This window comes from Polyergus mexicanus, unplaced genomic scaffold, assembly GCF_030449975.1.
Source record: "Polyergus mexicanus isolate NDT 795.1 unplaced genomic scaffold, iyPolMexi1.0 SCAF_18, whole genome shotgun sequence".
Lineage (NCBI taxonomy): Eukaryota > Metazoa > Arthropoda > Insecta > Hymenoptera > Formicidae > Polyergus > Polyergus mexicanus.
The window spans coordinates 2,386,346-2,412,507 of record NW_027223338.1 but is presented as its reverse complement, the minus strand read 5'-3'; the positions used below and the strand labels follow the sequence as shown (position 1 = coordinate 2,412,507).

Here is a 26,162-nt window from a genome sequence, read left to right as displayed (position 1 = left end):
ACTGCATTAGATTTTTCTCGATTATAGTAACATAAAAATTATTCACATACAGTGAATCCATACAGTTCACCCATTTTAAAAAACGCATCTTGATAATTCTTTAACGAAGCATTTTCAGCAAAAATGTTTCAGACAAAAGTTGTATAGTTCAGAGGGGAACATATGATGATAATATGGACGTGATCTTGAGTGACTTTTTCAAGGCCAAGTCAATGTGATCGATGTTTTCTTAAATGGAAACTCCCATTTTTTATTGCATATTCTTGTAGCTTATCTCAAGAGCTTTAAAACACTATAATAAATTATTTTTTCATTAAGTACTTTTTGAGTTATTTTATATCTTAATTTGACATATTTTGATATAAAAATAAAATATCTCGTAAAATATTTAGTTTTCGATAATTTTACCGTAATACTTTTATATAGAGAATAATGAAACAAATCAATTAATATAAAAAAAGATAAATAATTGTTTAAAAAAATACATTGTAAATAATTACATATTTTTTCTTAAAAACAATTATATTTTATATACTAATTGATTTGTCTCATTATTTTGTACGTAAAAGTATTACGGTAAGATTATCGAAAACTAAATATTTTACGAGATATTTTATTTTTTATATCAAAATATGTCAGATTGAGATATAAAATAACTCAAAAAATACTTAGTGAAAAAATAATTTATTATAGTGTTTTGAAAAGCTCTTGAGATAAGCTACAAGAATATGCAATAAAAAATAAGAGTTTCCGTTTAAGAAAACATCGACCACATTAACTTGTCCTTGAAAAGGTCACTCAAGGTCAAGTCCATATTTTTATCATATGTCCCCTTTTGAACCATACAACTTTTGTCTGAAACATTTTTGCTGAAAATGCTTCGTTGAAGAATTATCGAGATGCGTTTTTTAAAATGTGTATACATACACAAAAGAATAAATTTAGCAATGAAATGTTTTCTGAGATATTTCGTTTATATATAACTTTTTATTACATTTATCATTACCAATACGTTCAAATATATGCATGTCATAAATCTCTTATTTAATCTCTTTTATCAATAATCTTTTATGGACGTAAATTTTGATATTCTTTTGAACCTCTTTATTTATAAGGAAAATATATCTTCTATTAACAAAAAAAATATCAAATTTTTTTTGTCATATTAATTTTGGTGTATTATTACCATAATATTGGTAAAATTTTTTAGATTATATCATAAACATGTATGCGATTCGTAATTTACAGATGATTATGATATGAAAGAAATTTTATAATTCTAAAGTTTTATAATGATATTTCTCTTTCGTATGGTATTTGCACTATCATTCTCAGAAATCTATCTATATCCGCAAAATACTTTATTACTGTTATAATTCCAATAATTTATTAACTAATAATTAATTAATTAAATATCTTTTTCTTTATATATTTTAATATGTTCTTTCTCTTTCACTCTTCCTCTTTCACTTTTTCGTAAGAAATACCTAACGCAATATAATTCTTTTAGAGATTGCAAATATTTTAAATAATGTACAAAAAATAAACAGTGTTTGAATAATTAGCACGGTTATAACTGATTAATTAAATTTCTATAGTGTTTACAAAACCTTAACTTTTTTTGGTTTTTATCCAAAGTGCAAAAAATGTCATTTCTGCTTATAAAATATAACACTCAAACAATGTTTTTAATAATGAAATTACATTGAGTTATTTTTGGCCTGATAAATAAATTGATTGATATCCAAAAGCATTTTAATCAAAGATCAAGGAAAAATATCCGATATCATTAAACGCTAAGAAGTAATTATTTACAAGAAAATAAAATTTATAAAATAATATTTATATCACATTATTAGAAAGAGAAAGAGGAAGAGAGAGAACTTATAAAAAATTATGTAGCGCGCACGCGCAATTCTTTTTATTTTTTACTTTATTCTTTACCTTTTTTATTACTTTAAAAATAATAATTAATGAACATAACATCATGAAATAATACAAATATGTACAAATCGTAAAAATATGAATTTTAATAAGACATAATTTTTAGAGCATTTTATTGCAAGGCGCATTCGAGAAATATAAGAGAAATAAATATAATTTACTACTTATATTTTACAAAATATTATATTTTTATAAAATATGTAATGAATGTTAACTGTATCATGATCAAGCATGTATTACATAATTATATATAAATTTTTTATCGCTTTAATCTAGATTATTATCAGTATATAAGTTTAGATTTATGAATAACTCACCACAAGTGTATATAATGATATGTTGTGTACTGATATAATTGTTGATGAGTCTCTCTTAAAGTAAGACTTTTTGTTTTCTTGTAGTAATTTTTTTTCCAGATATTTAATTAGTGAATACAGTAGCAAATGATATTTTGTGTAAGCAGTAAAACACGATAACGTGATTTAATATGAAAAATGATGACGTCGTTATACATTAAACTTGTGATAAGATAGTAGATGATATCATAGATAATTTCAAGACAGTACCAGGGATCAAAACCGCATATAACAATCTGTCATTTCAAAATTGTATCGAGAATTGTACGCGCGAATTGTACATTTAGAAACGTACTGTGGAAATCGAATATATTGTTTGCCCATGATAGACATATAATAAAATCTTTCTATTACATTTATTTTATTTAAACGTGACTGATATATTAGTAAAATTAAAGCAATCATTTTAAAACGCAATATTATTGTAAATATAAATAACTTTCGCTTCTCTGTATTTATTCGTGAACTTTTATTTGCGAAGTAAAAAACATGGGAAAGCGTTAATAGTACGCGGTGAAACAGTTAGTAAAGGTAAGTGCAATAATTTCTAAATTGTTAAAATTCTTCATTCACTAAAAGAATATGGTGCTATTTTATTTAGATAAAGATAAACTTTATGTTAAACTCTATGACTTCTACGGCGTAGTTAATTAATTCCTAACAAAATTTAAAATTTTAAAAAATGGAACTATACTACTATTACTTTGCTTTTTAGATGAAGATCTTTTGGAAACATCTGTTACTTTGCATCCTAATCACAGTGTTTGGCGGAAACGCAGTAGAAAAATTTTCTTCTTACGAAGGTAATTCTATCTACATCTTATATTCCATAAATATATTTTATATTAATTTATGTTTCCCCCCCCTCCCTCTCTCTCTCTCTCTCTCTCTCTCTCTCTCTTTCTCAAAGTATATATTTATAAAAAAAATAGCATCAAAGAATTCAGCGAATAAAAATAGAATTGTATAATTATATTTTGTATATATATGTGAACATGTTTTAGTGCATTCTTTATCAATTTTATAAAATTATACGGCATTTTTTTATCTACAAACGTAAATTATAAATATAAGTAGTAACAGAAAATTACGTGCTTAACATTAGCCGTAAGACTTTGTATTTTAGATTACTAATTCCCGAAATTATATTTCATATAAAATTGTATACTCATTGTTAGCATTTATACAGAAAGATGTAATTTTTTTAAATGTATTATTTTATATACAATACATTGACAAATTTGAAAAATATAATATATTTATGTACAGATATACTTACGCAAGATGTGAATTTCTCACAATATCACGAGATATCACAAAATGATGACTATAGATTACCAACATCTGTTAAACCCATTTCTTATGAAATCGTGCTTGTACCAAAATTACAAGACGATTTTACATTTATGGGCGTCGTGAAAATTATCGCTGTGGTGAAAAACGAAACCGACACAATTACGCTTCACGTGGGAAATATCCAAATCATATCGCAGTCCGTTTTAGCGCATAATGAAAATGTTATCGTCGGGCATACATATGACAATATCACTGAAAAATACACCCTTAATGTCTCCAAAACTCTTAAAAAAGGATCAAAGATATTAATTGCTTTTGAATATAACGGCACCTTGAATGACAACATGATCGGATTTTATAAAAGTTCTTACTTTGATAAAGATGGTCAAATCAAGTGAGTGATATATGTCACTTTTTAAAATCTATTTTATGTTAATAAAATTACAAAATTATAAACAATCATAAATTAAACAAAATATAAATTTGCACATATTGTGTATACATGTTTTAATTTTTAATGTAAATATCAGAGAACAATATATAAATTTATAGAAATTTCTAATATGAATCTTTTTTATAGATGGCTAGCTGCGACACAGTTTCAAACCATATATGCGAGACATGCATTTCCATGCTTCGATGAGCCAAATTTTAAGGCAACATTTACAATTCGCATATCAAGAGACAAAAACTATACATGTCTCAGTAACATGCCATTCAACTATGCCGAAAAATTGTAAGTATTAAAAAAGCGCAGAATATATACTTCATTATAGGTGTGCTGTCAAATTGATCTCTATCTTGTTTTAATACTATTTCTAACTCATACTTTTTTTCTTTTAAGGGGAGACCAGATCTGGGATACCTTCTACGAAAGCATCCCTATGTCCACCTATCTAGTTGCATTCGTTATTTCGGAATTTCATTCGTTTGGCAAAGATCATTTTAATGTATGGTCTAGACCATCCGTCATTAATCAAACGAGTTACGCCTTGAAGATTGGTACTGCAGCTTTAAAGCTACTCGGTACTATATTTGAGCAAGAATATACTCTTTCTAAAATGGACATGGTAGCTGTACCCGACTTCGCAGCCGGAGCTATGGAAAATTGGGGATTGGTGACGTATCGCGAGCCTCGGATGCTGTACGACGAGAAAGAATCATCGGCACCTGCACAACAGAACGTGGCTTCCGTAATTGTTCACGAACTCACGCATATGTGGTTCGGAAATCTAGTGACACCAGAATGGTGGAGCTATCTCTGGCTTAGTGAAGCATTCGCCAGATACTTTCAGTATTTTGGCACAGCGGAAGTAAGGGCATTATACAAAATATTTCATTATCATAGAATTATTATCAAATTCAAGAAAAAATTAGGTTTAGATCCAGTCTGAATAATTTATATAATTTTGATTTTGTACAATTTACATCACACTTGTTATAGATTGTTGAAAATCAATGATCGATTCTTGACATTACAACACTGGCACAATAATAAGAAACAGAAATTATACTTTTATATCTTTAAAAAAATTGGATTAATAATTTTTCTGTCATTTTAACGCTTAGATCGAGAAATCTTGGAACATGAGGGAGCAATTCGTAGTGGAACAGCATGGATCTGCTTTAATAGTGGACGGTTTTGAATCTTCTCATCCAATGACTCGAGAGGTTTCTAGTCAATCGCAAATCAACGGAATTGGAGATTCTATTACCTATGCAAAGGGAGCTAGCATTATTCGTATGATGAACCTCACGTTTGGAAACAACGTCTTCAAACCCGCATTACGCGAGTACTTATATAACAAGTAAATATTACATACAAGAAATTATACAATTTATTGTATTTTATTTGAAAGCTTATTAGTTTCGTCATAAATATTTGATTTAAAATAAAAGATATTTAAAACAACATAAAATTGAATTAATATTCAATTTTATTATTGTATAAATTAGATACACACACATTTTGATATAAATTAAATATAGTATATCGACTAAAATTGCTGATACTTATAATATAAGAAATTTGAAAAAAAATGTAAAATTTATTTTTTTTCTCATAATGTGCAAATTATTACATGCATAATGTATTCTTTTAGCACAGAAGAAGGATTGGGTAATCCAAATGCTTTATGGGAGGCAATACAGAATCAAGTGAATTATCAACAACAACCTTTAGCACAACCCGATGCTGTAAAAACAATAATGGATACCTGGACTACACAAGCTGGATACCCCGTTGTATCGATCAATATCGATGACAAAGGCATATTCCATATTACTCAACAACGTTTTCTTTTAAGAAACTTGAATAAAACTCCCACGAATGTTACTTGGTGGGTCCCACTTACATGGGCTACACAAACCAAACCGATTTTTGATAATACTCTTGCGAAATATTGGCTGTCCACCGAAAAAGTTACTATAATTCCTAATCCGAAAGATAATATAGACCCGAAAGAGTGGGTGATATTCAACGTTCAATTATCGGGTTAGTACAAACTTATTATTGATGCCGGATTATATTGAAAAACAAATATTATAATTAAATAACAATTATGATTAGATCGTCAAAAAAAAGTTTATATTAAAATGAGTATTATAAATTAAAATATTTTATATCGATAGACAGAAATTGCTTAAAAAATAACTTTAATTTTTAATTTTTATTATAGGTTTTTATCGTGTAAATTATAATTACGATGGATGGCAGCGCATTTTCAATGTCTTAAATAGCGACAAATTCGATGAGATTCACGTGTTAAACAGAGCCGGCATCATAGACGATCTGTTAAATTTGGGTAGAGCAGGACTTTTAGACTACGAAATAGTTTTGAATGGAATAGCGTATCTTAATCAGGAAACGAATTATTTGCCCTTTAAAGCAGCATTCAATGGTTTGGATTACTTGAATAAGCGATTTACAGGATACGATGAACATTCTTTATTCAAGGTTGATCAATTATTAAAGATTACATCAAATAAATTATAAATAACTAAGCATAAAAAAAGCAATTGTAACTATAATAGTCGTAAGCTAAATTTAAACAAATTACCTAAATTTAATAAAAAAGCAATAACAAATCAACTTTTGCTTTCACCCGGTAAATCATACAATTCTATAATGCCATTTCATGTTTTTAGAAACACGTCCTATCTCTTATCCATAATAAACGCAAAAAATTAGGATATGAAGATAGCACAAACGATGATAGATTAACGATTCTATTACGACGAGAGGTAAACAATTGGGCCTGTAATTTAGGTGACGATGAATGTATAAGGGTTTATATGAAGAAGTTCAAACAATGGAGAAATACTTCTGTTCCGTAAGAATATACAAGCGATTATTTTTCTTATGTTTCTGATACAATATACATATAATATATAATATACAATAAATACACATATATAATAAGTAATATAGAATATAGAATAGTGAAGTTCAATGTTTAAATATCTTCTAATATCTTACGATATGTTAACTCTTTGCGCGTATATCTCATAAAAAAATTAAATAATTGTGTAATTTTAATATTTGATAGTATTAAGCCGAATGAAAGGACTACGACATATTGCATAGCCGCAAGATATGGAACTCCTGAAGACTGGGAATTTTTATGGAAACAGTATTCGAATTCCAATTATGTGACCGACCAAACAGTGATTATGAGCGCTCTTGGATGCAGCTTAAATACTACTATTTTAGAAAAGTAAGACTAAAACATGAAAATATTGTTCTACGTCTTGATATATAAAAGTATTATTACAAAAAAAAGATAAACAGATAAATAAATAGATAGTATACAACTTGATCCATCTGCCTGTATAATCAATCATAGTTCATATGGCAAGAAAATAGCAGCGCGATGGTTGTATGTGCCGATATAATATTGTATTTACAAATTAATTGTTATTATCTTTGTTGTTATTAATCACAGGTATCTGGGATATGCCATCAGCAGTTACGCAACCAACCGAATTCGTAAGCAAGACAGCACGAATGTCTTCGCTGCCGTTTATAATTCTGGCTTGATTGGCGCCGAATATATTCTTGATTTCGTTGAGAAGCATTACAAAGAGATGGAGAAATAGTAAGACCTCTTTATTACAATGCAGTATACAAATGCGTAAAATAGAAGCAGAATATAATTAATACTTGAGTCACATTTAAAACAAATAGAATATTAATAACCCCATATAGCACTAAAGCTTGCAACAACATTGCTGCAACATTGTAATATTGCATACTGCAGTTTAATGTTGCAGAAATATTGCAAAGACATTATTTTACAATATAACTTTAGCAATGTTACAGCAACATTCCGAAAATATTACAAAAAAAGTATTCAATAATCGGTAGTTCATTCGTTTACCACTATGCGGCATATGTTGCGCTATCTATTCCGTATTTAATTTTTAGTCATGATGATTATATAAAATTTACAAAGAGCGGCTAGTAAGATTAAAAAGATATAATAAATATTTTTGTTAATTTAAGTCGTATGATATTTTGCATGCGGATATCTGAATATTTCGGATACAAAGAAATTAGAAATTGTGAATTTACACAATTACAAATTGAGTTTTTTCTTATTTTTCTTAGATATTCTCTGTCACTGAAGGAAATCGAATGTGTACTGAAAAATTTACATTTTATAATTTTGTTATTATTATAATACAGAAAAACTATATACACGCTAGATCCTGACTATTATAGGCCTAATTTCTTATTATTTTTTTCATATGTTAAGGATATTATGTTGATAAATATACATAAAGCATTATTGCATATATATTATATTGCTATGTTGCTGCAATATTATATTGCAATATTTCTGTAGGCAGACATTTTACTGTTGCTGCAATATCATAACAACGTTGCAGCAACATTTCGCAATGTTTCTGCAATATTGCAATCTTGCAGAAAAATGTTGCCGTAATGTTATTGCAATCTTGCGGTGCTGTATGGGAACGTGTTAATATATATCTCACGCGTAATTATAAAGCATCTATCTTCGAATTTTTTAAGCTATGAGATGCAAAATGTTAATTAAATAAATAATGTAGTCAGATGTGTAAAAAGAAAGCATAAAATGGAAGATCATTTCGAATTAATTTTACAAGCACGTTATTTCTTCAGTTATGGAGGCCAGAGTACATTAGCCACGATTCTCGATGGAGCATCGCAAAGTTTCTCCACACCTAGATTAGTGGACAAATTTCAAAATCTCATAAACAGGCATAAGACGGAATTTGCGCTTATCCTCGAATCTCTAGAATCCTCTTTAAGGATCGCTAGATACGAACTGGAATGGTACAAGTCCGCTTCGGTACCTATTATTCGATGGCTACAACAAAAATATCGCCTACCAACAAATATAAGTCCCAGAAAATATGTTATATCCGTTATGCCTTATCTCGAGGTAGAAAATTTCACCGTCAATGGACACGTCAAGATTGAAGCCGACGTTGTGCAACAGACAAGACAAATCGTTTTGCACTCGGCGGAAATTAAACATCATACGGTAACTGTGATGGCTAATCAGACACAAGTTAAAATTGTAAATCAAAATATCGAAAAGGAATATGACTTTTATGTGATCAATCTTGATAAAGAACTGCCCGTTGGAACGAAATTGATCATCGAAATCGACTACACGAGTCACTTAAATCCATCAGAGCTTCGTGGCTTTTATAAAAGTTCGTATGTGAACGAAAATGGAAAAACGAGGTAATGAATTGAGTATTATTAATAGTAAATTTTCGGATTTAAGATTTAATAAATTATTTTATACAAGTCAGTACTGAATACTTCTTGAATGCTTTTTCTATTTTGCAAAAAGATATTGAGGGAATGGAAATTTTTCTTAAGAAAAATTACGATTGTCTCATCTTGAATTTGAATATTTTGGATGATTAGTCTTATCAGCAAACATGATAAAAAAGATAACTTGCAATTAAAATTTATGTATTCGATTGATTGTGTTATACTATTGTAGATGGCTTGCAGCCACGCACTTAGAACCCGTTGGCGCCAGAAAAATGTTCCCTTGTTTTGATGAACCGGCAATGAAAGCACTCTTCACCATTCACGTTAGAGTGCCATTAGATTACAAAGCTGTCAGCAATATGGAATGGCAATCGGTGACAAAAGTGTATGTATTTTAAATATACTAGATGTTCCCTAACATAAATTTAATTAAATATTATTTCTTTTAACTTTTTGCTTAAAATAATGTATATTTATATATACACGTATAATCTTGATATTATATTATAAAAAAAACAAGTAATATAAATACACTGATATAAATACATTTTACAAATTATTACAGTGATGATCGTCTATTATACACTTTCTTTGAATCGGTAAAGATGTCGACGTATCTGGTAGCAGTTGTTATTTCCGATTTTGAAATTAATCGTGTAACAAATAAAACTGCCATACTCGCGCGTCCCAACGTCATTAATCAAACGGAATACGCTGCATCCTTAATATCTCCACTCGTGAATTTCTTCGAGACCATAATGAGACAGCAATATGAAATCTCCAAACTTTACATGGTCGCGCTGCCGGACTTCCCATCAGGCGCAGGGGAAAATTGGGGTCTCTTGACATACAAAGAACCATATTTATTATACGATGAGAATCACTCTCCGATCACAAGCAGGCAGAATATCAGGAACGTGATTGCCCATGAAATTTCCCATCAATGGTTCGGAAATTTGGTCACTCCTTTATGGTGGAAGTATTTGTGGTTAAACGAGGGATTCGCCAGATACTTTGAATATCACGTTCCTGCTCGTGTACGTAATTAAGTTATTCTGTTCAGGTATAACGCTGATTTAATGATCAGACGCGCGATAAAGATTCACTAAAGAAAAAAGCTTTAAAGAAAAGAGATTTCTCTATATTAAACGCATTAATATTCATATGCTTTACACGGAATAATATCTGTTTTTATATATAAGGCATATTTTATTTATTTTAATGCATTAAAATATCATGAGCATTAAAATGAGAACATTATTTCATCTGAAAACTGTCTTAAATAATAGATTATTTGTATATTAGGTGTTTAATGACACGACGTTGGAATCGCAATTCGTGGTGGACCAAGTGCATTCTGCTTTTAAAGCAGACAGTTCGAACTTTACGCACGCCTTGAATTACGACGTATATAGCCCAAGTGAAATTCGAAGTATATTCGATAGTATCACTTATAACAAAGGCGCCAGCGTATTAAGAATGTTAGAAAAATCATATGGAAACGAAATGTTCTATGAGGCATTAAGTGATTATCTTAGTAAAAGGTACGTTTGTAATCGTAAACATGATATTTTTTTTGTAAATTAAAAATATTTTTCTTATTAATTAAACAAAATGAGAAAAAGATCTCCTTAATTTTTATTTATTAACGATTATTAAAAGTTTATTGAATATTGATTATTATTTAAATATATAGACACATATACGATACTATATTATTTTATATATAATAATATTAATTAATAAATGATGTATAAAAAATTAATAATGAAAAATTATTTTTTTAAATTAGCTAAATAATTAGCTTCTATTAATCATATCTCTTTAACAAGATAGTGATCTAATAACTGTAATTGTAAGAAAATGTAACTGTAATAAAACCATTCATGATAGATATGTATTTTTCCAATGATATAAAAAAGTATTTTTTTAATGCTTCAAATATATAAAAGCTTATATATAATTTTGTAAACAGATATTAATCTGCTAGAAAGAAATAATTACTTCTTACTTAATTTTTTAGAAAATACAATGTTGCGACATCGGAAGACTTATACGCAGCATTTCAAACACAAGTAATAAGAAAAGGACTGAAAGACAATATCAAATCCATTTTAGACACGTGGGTTAATCAACCCGGTTATCCTGTCGTTTATGTTGATATTAAAGAAAATAATGTAATTTTGAGACAAGAACGATTCTTCTTTAAGCAAGATGAGGATAATTCTACTTATACATGGCATATTCCGATCACATGGGCATCGGTCAACAATAGTTTAGAATATTCCAATTCCAGGCCAAGGCTTTGGTTTATAAAGAATGAAACAAAAATCAGCAATCCATCAACCTCGCTTTTAACATTCAACGTACAGCAATCTGGTAATCAAACGAAACAAAATTAAAAAATGAAATTTTCTAAAAGCACAATAATTATGATAAGTATACATATATACATAAGATTTCAATATTTAACAATTTTTAATATATATACAGGGTGTCCGATAATTTTTGACACGCCCAAAGTGTGAAGGTAGATTGGGTTAAATTGAAAAAAAAGTCCTGCACTATTTTGCGATTTTCGTAATAATTATTGAGAAATTAATTAAAAAAGATCAATTCGCGCAAGTATTACCGTGCGGTGAGAAAGAACGGCCTGATATGGACGGCATTCATATGTGCTTGCTAGAAATCCATCATTATGTACAGCTCGTACGTAACTATTGTCATTTGTAGAGCGCTCCTCCCAAAACTTTGTCGCGTGCCTATTTTTGGGTTGTCTCTTCTCGCTGCGCGCTTATACTCGCGCGAATTGGCCAATCCTTTTTAATTAATTTCTCAATAATTATTACGAAAATCCCAAAATGGTACAGGACTTTCCCTCTCAGTTTGAGCCAATCTACCTTCAGACTTCGGGTGTGTCAAAAATTATCGGACAGTCTATATTCATTAGTTCATAATATTATTTTCAAATCCGCATTTATAAATGCTTTCATTTGTTCTCAGGTTATTATCGTGTGAATTATGACGAAAAATATTGGATGAAGCTATTTGATTATCTTAAAGATGATAATATTAATGCAATTCATAAAAACAATCGCGCAGCATTAATTGATGATCTTATGAATTTGGCAAGAGCAGATTACATTGATTATAAAACAGTTATATCAGCTTTAATGTATTTAAAACAAGAAAATGATTATATTCCTTGGCGTGCATTCTATAATAATCTGCCTTACTTGAACAACCGTTTTCGGGGACGCAGTATTGAAGATATATATAAAGTATGTATATATTATACAGAAAGAGAGAGAAAGAGAATTAGACAAAAAGAATTAATATATTCTAGACGTGAATATATTGCTGAATTAAACTAGTAAATATTAAATTTTTGTGTTATTTTTAAATGTAAAATAATTATTGAAAATTTTGTAAATTTTTTTACGATTTATACAGATGCAAAATTATATTAAAATAGTTCAATTATTTTAAAATTTCACATATATATATATATATATAAATATTAATATAGTACAAGCTTTTTTCTTTTTTATTTAAACGTAATTTTTTGATTATATATTTTGTTAATGTGTTGTTAGATTAAATATTTTTTTAACTGCAATACTTTTTTATAATAGTTGATATTTTTATTTACTAATAATATATTGTATAATGTAACTTAATAGAAAAGAATATTCCATATATAGAAACAAAAATATTGTATATATATATATATGTGTATATATGATGTTTTTCAGGCATATTTAACATCGCTTATAGAACCGCTTTACACACGATTAGGTTTCGAAGATAGCTGGTACGATGATGATCTAACTATCATGTTAAAAATGCATACTCGCAAATGGGCTTGTAAATTAAATATAGGAGATTGCAAATTCTATGCTGCAAGATATTTTCAAAAAAAGCGATATTCAAATACGTAAGTTTAATAACAAATTAAAATATGCTTATGTCTCATACTTACAAAACTAGTTACAAAGCATAATATGATGATTGGCTAGAAAGCTTAGAACTAAATATATGAACTGAAATACATTAAAATATCATAATAACATATCAATCATATTCGCAAATATACTGATTGTTTTACAGGATATCTCCAAACTATCGCGATGTTGTTTATTGCACAGCTATGAGTACAGATACGACAAAACATACTTACGACTTTCTTTGGAAAGAATACTTAAATAGCAACGTCACTACAGATAAACTTGTGATTCTTAGCTCATTGGCATGTTCGCAGAATAAAGATATTTTAGAAAAGTAAGTGTATGCGCGTGTGCGAGTGCGCGCGCGCGCGTGCGTGTGTGTGTGCATGTGCGTGTGTAAAAATTGTAATTTGTAAAATTTCTGTAAAATTTTTAGAGAATTTATATTCATAGTAGGTGCTATCACGCAAGAACCAATCAATTTAATAAAAAAATATTGAAAAAAATTAAGCAGTGGTATCAACGCAGAGTACTATTACTGTTTTCATCAAGGTTATTGCGGGATGCAGTTGCAAAGAATTCATACATACGCTACCAAGACAGCGCAAAAGTATTCTCAGATGTCTACGATGCAAGTTTAATTGGCATTGAAGTCATCATGAATGTCATTAAAAATAATTACGATGATATATTACATAAGCAGTAAGTAAATATCACATACAATAATAAAGATTATATATATAATATAATGTAACACATAAAAATGTATATGTATGTCATATATTGTATACCTACATAACATATTTTATTTACTATATTACATAACATTTACATTACCATTTTCGATTACAGTTTTGATGATTATACAAAAATCGGAAAAATAGTAAACTCTCTGGCAAGCAGGTTATCTACTCATCAACTCTATAAACAGGTAATTGCATCATTAAACACATTATACATTTTGACTGATTTTATGTATTTTGCATACTTACTTAAGAAAAACAGATTTGATAAAAATATTTATATAAAAGTCTAAAAAATCTTTATAATAAATAATAATTATATTATAATCTTTCTCTTTCAACAAAAACACATTTTATTAAATATTAAACAAAGCAATAAATGAAATTAATTAATAATTAAAGTGAAGTAAAATGGGTAAATATTTAGATTAACGTACCCACTTCCAATGACTTTGACCTTGACATATGTTGTCAAGGTCACTGTCCTGAATAACATGCAAAAGGTTTTAGCCGTCGCTCGTTGTTCGTTAAAAAGTTATTAATAAAAATTATTAATAAAATTTAAATGAAATGTACGTAATTACAATGATTATTCTTAACATAAAATGATTTTATATGGGTTTTCAACTTTCTACGCGAAGCGAAATCTATCCCACAATTCTTGTGTGGATTGGAAAGTGTATGCGTGAACGCAGTGGGTTCCGCCCCCCCCCTCCCCTACGGGGGGGCTCCACTTCCAGAAGATATAACCTAGCCCAAACCTATTTCTAATTTAAAACTAAAATTTGGTTTGGGTTAGGTTATATCTTCCGGAAGTGAAGCCTTCCCGTAGGGGGGGCGAAACCCACTGCGTCCACGCATACACTTTCCAATCCACACAAGAATTGTGGGATAGATTTCGCTTCGCGTAGAAAGTTGAAAACCCATATGAAATCATTTTATGTTAAGAATAATCATTGTAATTTCGTACATTTCATTTAAATTCTTTTATTAATAACTTTTTAACGAACAACGAGCGACGGCTAAAACCTTTTGGATGTTACTCAGGACAGTTACCTTGACAACATATGTCAAGGTCAAAGTTATTGGAGGTGGGTACGTTAATCTAAATATTTACCAAAATTATAAATAAATTTTATGTAAATATTACCAGATATTTTTAGGCACATTCTTAATAAATTGTTATTTTTGTAATTTTTTATGTCAGTTGATATCTGTTTGATCAAATTTGTCTTTGATTCATAGTATCGAAACTTACTGAATTGGCTGGTCGAGAGAGAACCAGCGTTCAACAAGTTTGTCGATTCCTATTTATTAACGGCGCAATACGAATTTGATTGGTACGAGAGAAAAGCGCCAATAATTTTTGAAGAATTGGACAAGCTGTTTTTAAACAACAAATACCGCTTGCCGAGCGCACTTTATCCAAAACTATACAACGTGACACTCAAACCTTATATGGAGAAAGGCATCTTTGATGGAAATGTGCAAATATACATGAGAGTCGAGAATGATGCTATGTCCATAGTTCTCAATTCGCACAATCTTAATATTTCGAATATAAAAGTCTACAGAAATTACGTAGCGGGCAAAAATTTGAATGCCGAACCAATACAATCATTGAATTATATAAATGAGCAACTATTTCCACAACAATTAAGGATATATCTAAATTTCGAAGTCAAAACTGCGGAGAACATAATGGCAGAAATTAACTTTAATGGTATTCTTAATGACGATATGCAAGGATTCTATCGTAGCTCCTATTTAGACGGTGACGGAGTACAACAGTGAGTAATATTTATTATTACATAACATATAAGTTATACGATAAATAAACGATAACATCGTGCGTGCGTGCGTGCGTGCGTGCGTGCGTGCGTGCGTGCGTGCGTGCGTGCGTGCGTGCGTGCGTGCGTGCGTGCGTGCGTGCGTGCGTGCGTGCGTGCGTGCGTGCGTGTGTGTGTGTGTGTGTGTGTGATGTCATTCCCTAAAAAAAGATGAAAACATGCAATTTTTCGTAAGTTTCTCATTACAGCTTTCCGAATAAAATTATAATATGGATATTAATACAAAACAACATTGAATCACTAGCATATTAGATTTTAACATTTATAGTAATATTTATATTACAATTTGTTTATTAATTTATTACAGTTGGCTAGCAACAACACAATTCCAGCCTACACATGCTAGAAAAGCCTTCCCCTGCTTCGACGAGCCAGCATTTAAATCGTACTTTATAATTAATATTGAAAGACCAAACCATTACAATACATTGAGTAATATGTTGCAATCTAGAGAGTTGAAGTAAGTATGAGTAAAAATATATTTAATACGAATCTGAATATGCATACAAATACAAAATAACTTTTTAATATAAATTAATAATTATCTTTACGTTATATATATTGTAATTATTTATTATTTTAGAAACAATAACTATACATTGGATATATTCGAAATTAGCAAAGTGAAAATGCCAGCATATTTGGTAGCGTTTGTTGTCTCCGAATTTAAGCCTGTGAATGAATCTGAAAAGTTTTTAAATGTATGGGGCAGACCCGAAGTCGTAAAGCATGGCAAATATGCTCAAAATATTGCCAAAGCACTTATTAATGAGTTGCAACTGTTCACGGATATCGATTATCCTTTACCTAAGCTGGATTTAATGGGAATTCCGGATTTCTCCATGGGCGCGATGGAGAACTGGGGTCTGCCTACTTTCCGGTAAAATATTCTCTACTCTTAATTTAATAATCATAGAAATACATACATATTTATCGGGATTACATACATATTTTTTTATAAATTATTCGGACTGCATAAATAATATAATTTTTTTAACAGTGAATACGGACTTTTTTATGACACAACCGAAACCACGGCCACGTACGAAAGATACATGATCACCGTAATAGCGCACGAACTTACACACATGTGGTTCGGGAATCTAGTTACATGCGCATGGTGGAATTACATTTGGCTTAATGAAGGCTTTGCTCAATATTTCGAATCGTATGCTGCTGATCAGGTGTGTACGATATATTTGCATATCAGAAGAAAATCATAGTTTTTATTCCATAATTAGTTTGTTCAATATGTGGCAAATCATATGCTTTTTAAGAATTCGAAGAAATTTATTTTAATTTAAAAATTTTTTCTCTCTCTTTTAATATTAAGTTTTTTTAAGTTCGTAAAAAGAGATAGATCAATCTATTATAGAGTTAAATTTTTCAAATAATATCTGTTACAGATATTATTATTTTAACCAGAAATATTGATAAATTTGCGCATTTTTTTTTTAGATATGGCCAGATTACGAATTCATGAATCAATTCGTGGTTTACGAGCTGCAGTCTGCTCTATTACAAGATTCTTTGCCGTTAGCCCATCCCATGACAAATCCGGTTGAACAACCTGAAGACATAAATAATATTTTCGACTATGTCACTTATGGAAAATGTACGTATATACATATATCATATAAAAATCTTAATACAATCAAGATACATAATATCTTGATATATGTACTTAACATCTAAGGTAACTGGAAAGAATTTTCGAAGAAATATTCTTTACGATAAACTTTTAGTTAGTTTTAATATTAAAGTAATGTGTCTTAGGCCCTGCGCACAATAGAGAAAATATTACGAATAGGAATAAAATATTAAATATCAGGAGGAGCAATTTGGAATTATTTTACATCAAACAAGGGAACGGAATGGATTAACGCATAATGAAATAAAAAAAATAAAAATTAGAAATAATTAATTCATTCCGTTTCCTTGTTTGAAGTAAAATAATTCCAAATTTCTCCTCCTGATATTTTATTCCTATTCCTAATATTTTTTCTATTGTGCGCAAGACCTTACGGATTAAAAATATAAAACTTATACAAAACACATATAATTATAAAAGTAATGAAAAATTTATTATTATTTTTTTAATTTATTTTTCTAAAAAAATTTATATCGTAATAATTGTATTATTTTTTTACAATCATAAAGTATTTTATTATTAAATGAGATTTTTTTGTTTCATTATTAATATTTGAAGCATCCTATTCGAGAATTTGTTACATAAAAAAGCCATTTTTAATACTAAATATTGAAATATTTATATATGTTTTAGCCGCCAGTGTCTTACGAATGCTATTTAACACATGGGAAGTTAAAATCTTACCAGAAACTGACAAGTTAGTGCTTCGCCATTATTTAAAGAAACAAAGAAAATACGGTACGGCACGTCCTTCAGATTTATGGAAAAGCTTCGAAAAATTTGTATCGATATCAGTTGAGAAGGCAAGCATCGAGGAAGTAATGGATACTTGGACGAATCAACCAGGATATCCTGTCGTGAATGCTACATTAAATAATGATAGATTAACACTTACTCAGGTAATATTATAGTATCAATATAGCTTTATATTATGTCGCTATTTTTTTTCATATTTGACTTAAAAATTCTTCAATCTAATTTAATGCTATTGTTTTGAATAGGAGCAATTTCTAATGGACAGAAGTACCACTAACAATAAATTTTATTGGATACCAATTCGTATCGCCCTGTCTAATCAGAACTTTACTTATACGACTATCGATTCTGTAGTATGGCTAGGATCAACACCCGAAACCATGTTTATCAACCCCATTAACGAGTGGTTTATCGTGAATTATCATCAAACCGGTTTTTATCGTGTCAATTACGATATTTATTCATGGAGACGATTAATCAATCAACTGGATAGCGAAGGATTCGAATCAATCCATGTCTTGAATCGTGCTCAAATTATAGACGACCTCTTTAACTTAGCTCGCGCTACTTACGTAGATTATGAATTGGTGCTAAACGCATCGAGGTATTTGATTCGGGAGACAAATCATTTACCTTGGAAAGCGTTCTTTAATGGCTTGTCATATGTCTACGAAAGATTTGAAAAACAAAGCGAATATCAGGAGCATCTAGAAAGATATATTTCAAAGATATTATCCAAGATGTATAACAAAATAGGATTCGATGATCGCGATGACGACAAGTTTCTGGATAGATTAAATAGGGAAATTATTCTTCAATGGGCTTGTAAAATCAATAACATGAAGTGTGTAATAAAATCTGAAGACTTATTTGTAGCTTGGCGTGATAATATTCAAAAACGGTAAGATTCCAATAATCTTTTATAAAATTATTGAACTGATTATAAAATTATTGAATCTCCCGCTTCTTTTTTCCTTTTTTCATATATTAATTGTTTCTGTCTAACGTGAAAAAAAAGTTTTTATTTTAGAAACTATGAAATTCACTTGAAAATAAAAATATAATTAAGAAAATAAGAAAATTATCTTTTGAGATAAAAAGTGTAATACAAAAATAGAAAAAAAAGAGAAGATCTTTGAAGATCAGAGAAAACCTGACTTTCACCAGAGATTTAAATTTAAATAATTTTAAATAATTATATAGATTAATAAATACATACTTGTGCGACTTTTCTAAAAAATAAAATTCTTATCCACTTTTCTTACTCACAGAATCCCACGTAATGCACGACCAGCTGTCTATTGCACCGCGATAAAGAACGGGAATAAAAGTGATTGGGATTTCCTATGGAAAGAGTATCTAAAAACAAACTTTGATTCGGAGAAAAAGATTATTATAAATGCACTTGGATGCTCTACAAACAAAACGGTGCTCCAAAAGTAAGTTTATAAATAGAAAGTGCAATATCAACATTCAGAATTTATAAAAATAGGATTATACATACATTTCCTCATATCTATGTTGAGTGTGTATGAGAAACTTATTAAAATTATAAGTTGTGATAATCTTCAATTGCTTGGATACAATCTCGCGTGCAATCTTATCACGCTCAACGCACAGATTCACGAAAAATTTATTTAAACAGCTATCTAGGGAAGGCCATCGAAAAATACAATCCTGCAAACGCCGCTATTCGCCGACAAGATGTTTCAGCAGTGTTTGCTTCCGTATATAGCGCAAGTCAAGTAGGAGTAAATATTATTCTTGACTTTTTAATAGCAAATATCTCAGAAGTCCTTGATTAGTAAGTATTACAGCGATATTAATAGAATTTGAGTAAAATTCTATTGGAATTTTTGGCAAGAAAATTCTTTTATTTATATGCTCATAGTTTCGGCAATTGGGACGATGTGGCGACTTTGTTCCATAACGTGGCATCTCATATATCAAGTTGGGATCAATACAATAAGGTATAAATATATCAGAGAGATAATTATAATTTAATTATTCATATATAATAATTTTTGAAAATTCCGAGAGAAAATAACTTGCTGATGTGCTGATATGCTGACAGTTGACATGCTATCGTTTTAATTATTAATCATATCACAAATGCGATACTTAGTTACATAACTTTTTCAAGTAATAGATTAAATAACGCAATAATGTATTCTTTTTTTAGCTGAATAAATTTGTCGAATCTTATATAAACTTGCACGCTCCAAACAAAGCAAGATTTGCTTCCGCCATCACTACTGCAGAAGCCAATTTGATATGGTACGAGAGACATAATCAAATAATCAATCAGTGGATAATAAAAGAGTTTACAGATCCTCATACAGATCCAAACGGTTCTACTATGATAGAATCAATGAATGTTATTTTTATGACTCTCATTGCTTTAATATCATACTTTTTATGTTGTTACTGACAATGAAAAACTGTATTGAACAAAAAATAATATCAAACATATAGAGATTATTTCCTAGTTTTATATTTTACACAGAACAAAAAAAAATTTAATCATTATAATTTCTTCTCTCTTTAGATAATAGATTTTTAGTCAGTAATATTCTCTTTAGATAATAATTTACTTTTTCTAAAGAATTAACAATATAAATAATGTTTCATTTTCTTTGTATAATACTTGATACAGATACAAATTATATTTTTGAGTTTTGTGTGTATATATATATTAGGTGTACAACTTTGCTTCCGCCGTTTTCCTATAGATGGCTTTAGCGGTAAGTAGTGGTCGAAATAAATAGATCATAGACGTCATGCGATAAACTTGGGCATCTGTCAACATAACCTCATAGAAACATTAGTCGATTTGTATCTGCATCATAAAGTTATTCTCGATTGAAAATGTCAGTTTACGAGCAAAATTCTCGTCATTTGCGGGAGGTTTTAATTTTCTGCTTCAATATGAAGAAATCTGCAGCTGAGGCTCATCGAATGCTCTCAAATACTTATAGTGAAGCCGCTATTAGTGAAAGAACGTGTCGTGAGTGGTTTCAACGCTTCAAGAACGGTGATTTTCACGTCGAAGACCGGCATAGCGGTGGAAGAGAGAAGGTTTTCGAAGATGCAGAATTGGAGGCATTACTTAATGAAGACTCGAGTCAAAGTCAAAAAGAACTGGCACGATCATTGGGAGTGACTCAACAAGCAATTTCAAAATGTATAACCAGTTTTTTATAATAAAGCCTCGAATTTCGGGAAAAAAACGGCGGAAGCAAAGTTGTACACCTAATATATATACACACAAAATGAGACATAATCAGTAAGATGAAAAGTAAAATTTAATATAATAGTTTTTTAAATATATGCTCTCCTATAATCCCATATTACATAATTTCGATCCAATTAATATATGTTTTTTATTATATATTATATTTATATAATTATATATTTATATCAGCTCTTAAATATAATTGGCCTCAAGAAAATGCAGCGAATATATCTTTTAAATTATGTTTACAATTGTTTATCAGAACATTAATATTAAGTAATACTAACTGACAATAAGTATATTAAGTATAGTACTAGTTGTATATCATTATTATAAAAGAAGTTATTGATACAAATAATAATACAAATTATTTTATATCAAAAAAATATCTATAAAAATAAACAACTACACTGTGATTTTTTTCAAAATTATTAGCAATGATATAATTAGAGAATTATTATTTCCACCTAATGGCTGATTGAAATTAATTGAAATAAGAGAAATATATATATATGTTTGTTTCTATTCTTAGAAAAGGCATGTTAAATCAATATTCGAATGTATCAAAGTCCTCTTAAAAGTTTGACAATTTTTATTGTCGCTTCTTTTTATAATGCAACCGTTATCATGTAATAACTATGATATGTAAGGAAATTGCAACAAAATAATAATTTATATTTTTTATCTGTATTACTTCTATTTGTACTTTACATAATAAATGAATAAATCATGAGAAATAAGCGTTTTGATAATGGACTATCATCACATTACAGTTACGCAGCGTTTACCGAAAGTTGATTATAACTGGTTATTATAATGATTATAGCGACTTATATCCCGATACTTGTCGCGATTGCGTTTCAAAAAAAAATTTGCGCACCATTCGAATGACAACAAGATGACTAGATGTCTTATTGTAAATAATAATATGCGAAGAAAAACAATAGTCAAATACCGTGTGACAATTAATTTGTTATCGTTTCAAAATATTCAATATTTTATAATATAAATTTAGGCTAAATTTCTTTTGTTTTCTTGCATTTCAAATTAATTTTAATAAATGGGCCAATATAAAGTCTAACATATTCATTTAAAAAATATATTTTATCTTAATTTAATCAAGAAAATATTTGAGTACATTAATTTAATATTATTATTTTATGCTAGATTTTTATATTTCGAGAAGATATTTCTTTTTTGAAATTTGAAGATTTTTTAATTGCAGTTTATTAATGTATGACGCGCGAAATAAATGGCGCGCGTGTATAGCACGTACTTTGTAATATTCTAATATTAATAAAAAATAAAATAACGCATATATACGATAGAATTTGTAAAAATCGATACAATTTTATTTTATATATATCCATACACTGTATGTGTAATGTTTTCAATCAAAATAAAGCTGTATTATATATTTTTAATCGGTTACTGTCGTTATAAAATACAGGCAATCACAAAGAAATAGTCGCGTTGCCAATCTTTAATATATGATCAAAATCTTATCGCATACGAATTATATAGTAATTAATTTTCTAGCGGGTATTCATATACTGAGAATATAGAGAACTCTTTGAAATTCTAAGTACATAAAGTATTAAATTATGCTATAGACAATATTTGATTTCTTAAGCAATTTTCAACATACGTATGTTTGACCACAATATACATATATAAACTCTTTTATTGTCTTTATTAATGAACAATTAAAAATACTTTAATTGCTTTTAATATTATAATTTTAGAGCATGTATCGTATCGAATATTTCAGTAGTCGCTATAAGAAAATGCGACATTCATTAATAGAGAACGAATCGATCTTTTTTCTAATTTTAGAACTACATTATTATAATATAAATCGAATTAATATATATTTGTTTAATTATATATAAATATTTTTAATAAGATTTGTGTCAATTATCACTTCGATAATTTATTATTTTTTACAAATATATCAATTTAATAGAATATATACAATAATTTTTTTCGCGTATTCCTTAAAATAACAAGATTATATAATTTGTTTTTTTTTTTTAGCTGAATATTTAAAACATAATTTTAGAATTAAGAATTTTATGATAAATTCTATACCTCTTATAATATTAACTAATTGTTACTTCGAACATGTATGTGTTTATCTTCTCTATTACTTGTTTGGATTCACAGTGAAGCATTTTACACGTAGAATGATATCTATAATATAATTATGTGAGTAAAGATCTGTTGTAAAGAGATTCTTGATGTATGTATATTATCTCACACTTTTCCCATAGAATACACTTTATGATCTAACGGTATAATCGAGAATGTAAACGCGCCATGCGGGAGAGCGATTTTCACTCTTCGCCACCTTCATATAGATACCATTTACATACACATACAATAATGCTGACCGTATATTTACATATACATACAAAAAAACACATAATATTTTTATACAATCCAACGATAGACTGTTTCTCAATTTCACTCCATATATCTCATCTGCAATCTGCTTCATATGGACGAATTTTCATCACGTTACTTTGACGCTACAGTAAAGTTCGGCAATAGATCAAGGCGTGCGATACCATTATCGCACTGAAAGGTTATTTAATTTTTTATTGAGATTGATCATTACGCGGTGTTTCTCTGTAACCAATCGCGAATTATTGCATGATTGCTATCGATCCATCGTATATTGGCCTCCGCTTGCTCCACCGTCTGTTGTATGGTTCGCGTTGCCGTACCAAGTTCATTTATGTGTTCAGTTGCAAATTCCAGAAGCTAGACAAATATAACATCATGAAAATGAGAATATACATTTATTGCAAACTTTGTTTTTCTCGAAATGCAGCATTATGAAATTTTTTCGTAAATTATGAATTTAAGCGATGAATGCTTGTCCATAAATTCTTTGAGTTTTTCGAATAGAATTATGTCAACATTTTTTTGTCGTATTTTTTGTCTAGATTGCTAAGCTCGTTGAATCATTTTTAATATTTAACTTACATCTTTTAGTTCGTATCTTGTACTTATTCCCCTGGTGGACGATTTTGCGATATTATTGATAGTTAATAGTGACGTTCCAAAACTGAAAAGAATAAAAAGTTTGTGTTACATTAAACCTTTGGCAAACGAAATATGGATTTAAAAAAAAATATTTGTGTTTCCAAATTTGTATTTTGGGAAGGCCTGTAATTGTGATGCAGAATACATAAAAATATAGACAAAATATAGAGATAGCTTACTATTCCCTGAGACGCGTCCATTTGTTTCTAAAATAGTTAAACGCGATCGGCTGACCAATGACGTTACTAGCGATCGATCCGAAAACTCGGCTAACATCCTGTTTTCTGATTCCTGAATTTTCCGTGACAGCCCAATCTAAGTATCGACTGAGCAGCCATGTCTCTCTTGTGCAACCCAGTGCCTGTAAAAGCAGATCCTTCTCCGATCCTACATTAGTTGCTCGATATCGCTGCCAAGCGAAATCCCATTCGATTTGTCCACCCATTCGAATAGCTGTACAATAAACCACACCCTTCAAATTCGGTGAGATCCTAAAACACAAAACTTTTAATACTCACAAAAGTATAAATACTAAATTGATTGTGAATGAATTTATTAATTATTCATTAAAGATAATTAAGTTTTTGAAATAGTATAGGTTGTATTTCAACATATGTTGATAGAATGAAATCACATAACTCGTTCGTTGCAATCATTAAAAATAATAGTAATATGCCGAATGATACGCGAAGAGCTCGATTGATAATCTTATCATGTCGTGACGTTTTCACTTACGGATTGTTGATATCCGGATTAGGAGTATGACGCCAATTGTTGAATTGTTGAATAGCATTTCCAACGCAATCCTCATGGCCGAAACTACATGCCCAATTTAGAACATCAATTCGAGTGAAAACTGTCAGCTGAGGATCTCCCATCTTGTCAATGAAACCGACTTGCTTGTATACATTGTCCAATAATTTTAACACGTACAACTGAAGAATATATTAAAAATTATATTACGTAAATTCGTAGCAGGTTATAAATTTCACATTCCTTGCACATTGCATATTTTATTTATCCATCAAATAATATAAATCAATTAATTTATAAATCAATTAATTTTAGTTTGATCGCAATTTCAAGTCCCGTATTGAAAATTTAATGTATTGAACATGTCTTTATAATATAGAAATATTTAATTATATTATTGCACGAAAAATGGTAAAAAAATTTAATTAACTTACATGTTTTAGAAATGATATACGATTAAAGAGTATGAGAAGAGATTCATCATTGTATACGTAACGAAGTAAAATATTAAACCAGAAAGTTTCAAGATTTAAACAATTAATAGTTTAAAGCTTTGCTCGAATATTTTTCGCTGGAATTTTTATTTGATAAGTATTTACCCTGAATTTATCGTAGCCCTGCGTTTTTATAAGCATGTCATTGAGGTAGTTAAGAGCATTGAAAGCTGCTTTCCAAGGTAAATACTCAGTTTCGTGCGCCAAGTAAGATGTAACATCGAGAGCGGTGCTGTAGTTCAGTTTGCCAGCTCGAGCCAGATTAAGAGCATCGTCAATCAACTAGTACTCTGCGTTGATACCACTGCTT

At 29.3% G+C, this 26,162-nt stretch overlaps 2 protein-coding genes across 2 annotated transcripts in view; one reads left to right on the top strand and one right to left on the bottom strand.

Annotated features, from left to right (window-relative positions):
• Window positions 1–2,610: 2,610 nt before the first annotated feature.
• LOC138941144 (putative aminopeptidase-2) lies at window positions 2,611–22,023 on the top strand. The gene is made up of 32 exons (XM_070310530.1): window positions 2,611–2,831; window positions 3,016–3,103; window positions 3,570–3,990; window positions 4,177–4,332; window positions 4,441–4,909; window positions 5,166–5,404; window positions 5,699–6,090; window positions 6,275–6,552; window positions 6,744–6,928; window positions 7,145–7,312; window positions 7,541–7,693; window positions 8,743–9,333; window positions 9,602–9,757; window positions 9,938–10,409; window positions 10,678–10,916; window positions 11,396–11,751; window positions 12,376–12,653; window positions 13,128–13,309; window positions 13,483–13,653; window positions 13,872–14,021; window positions 14,172–14,250; window positions 15,308–15,852; window positions 16,220–16,372; window positions 16,496–16,792; window positions 16,913–17,096; window positions 17,371–17,527; window positions 18,197–18,462; window positions 18,565–19,220; window positions 19,591–19,758; window positions 19,965–20,123; window positions 20,211–20,289; window positions 20,502–22,023. Exons 2-32 carry the CDS (start codon window positions 3,016–3,018, stop codon window positions 20,748–20,750), a joined length of 8,136 nt encoding a protein of 2,711 aa, XP_070166631.1. The 5' UTR covers window positions 2,611–2,831; the 3' UTR covers window positions 20,751–22,023.
• Window positions 22,024–22,915: 892 nt separating this feature from the next.
• The window catches only part of Superdeath (Suppressor of ER stress-induced death), a 15,348-nt gene continuing 12,101 nt past the window's right edge, over window positions 22,916–26,162 (bottom strand). Inside the window, exons 9-13 of the mRNA XM_070310858.1 lie at window positions 25,958–26,135; window positions 25,341–25,540; window positions 24,785–25,096; window positions 24,546–24,627; window positions 22,916–24,320 (exon numbers count right to left, since the gene is read on the bottom strand). Of these exons, the coding sequence (XP_070166959.1) occupies window positions 24,171–24,320; window positions 24,546–24,627; window positions 24,785–25,096; window positions 25,341–25,540; window positions 25,958–26,135 (922 nt within the window). The 3' untranslated portion in view covers window positions 22,916–24,170. The remainder of the gene's footprint in view (window positions 24,321–24,545; window positions 24,628–24,784; window positions 25,097–25,340; window positions 25,541–25,957; window positions 26,136–26,162) is intronic.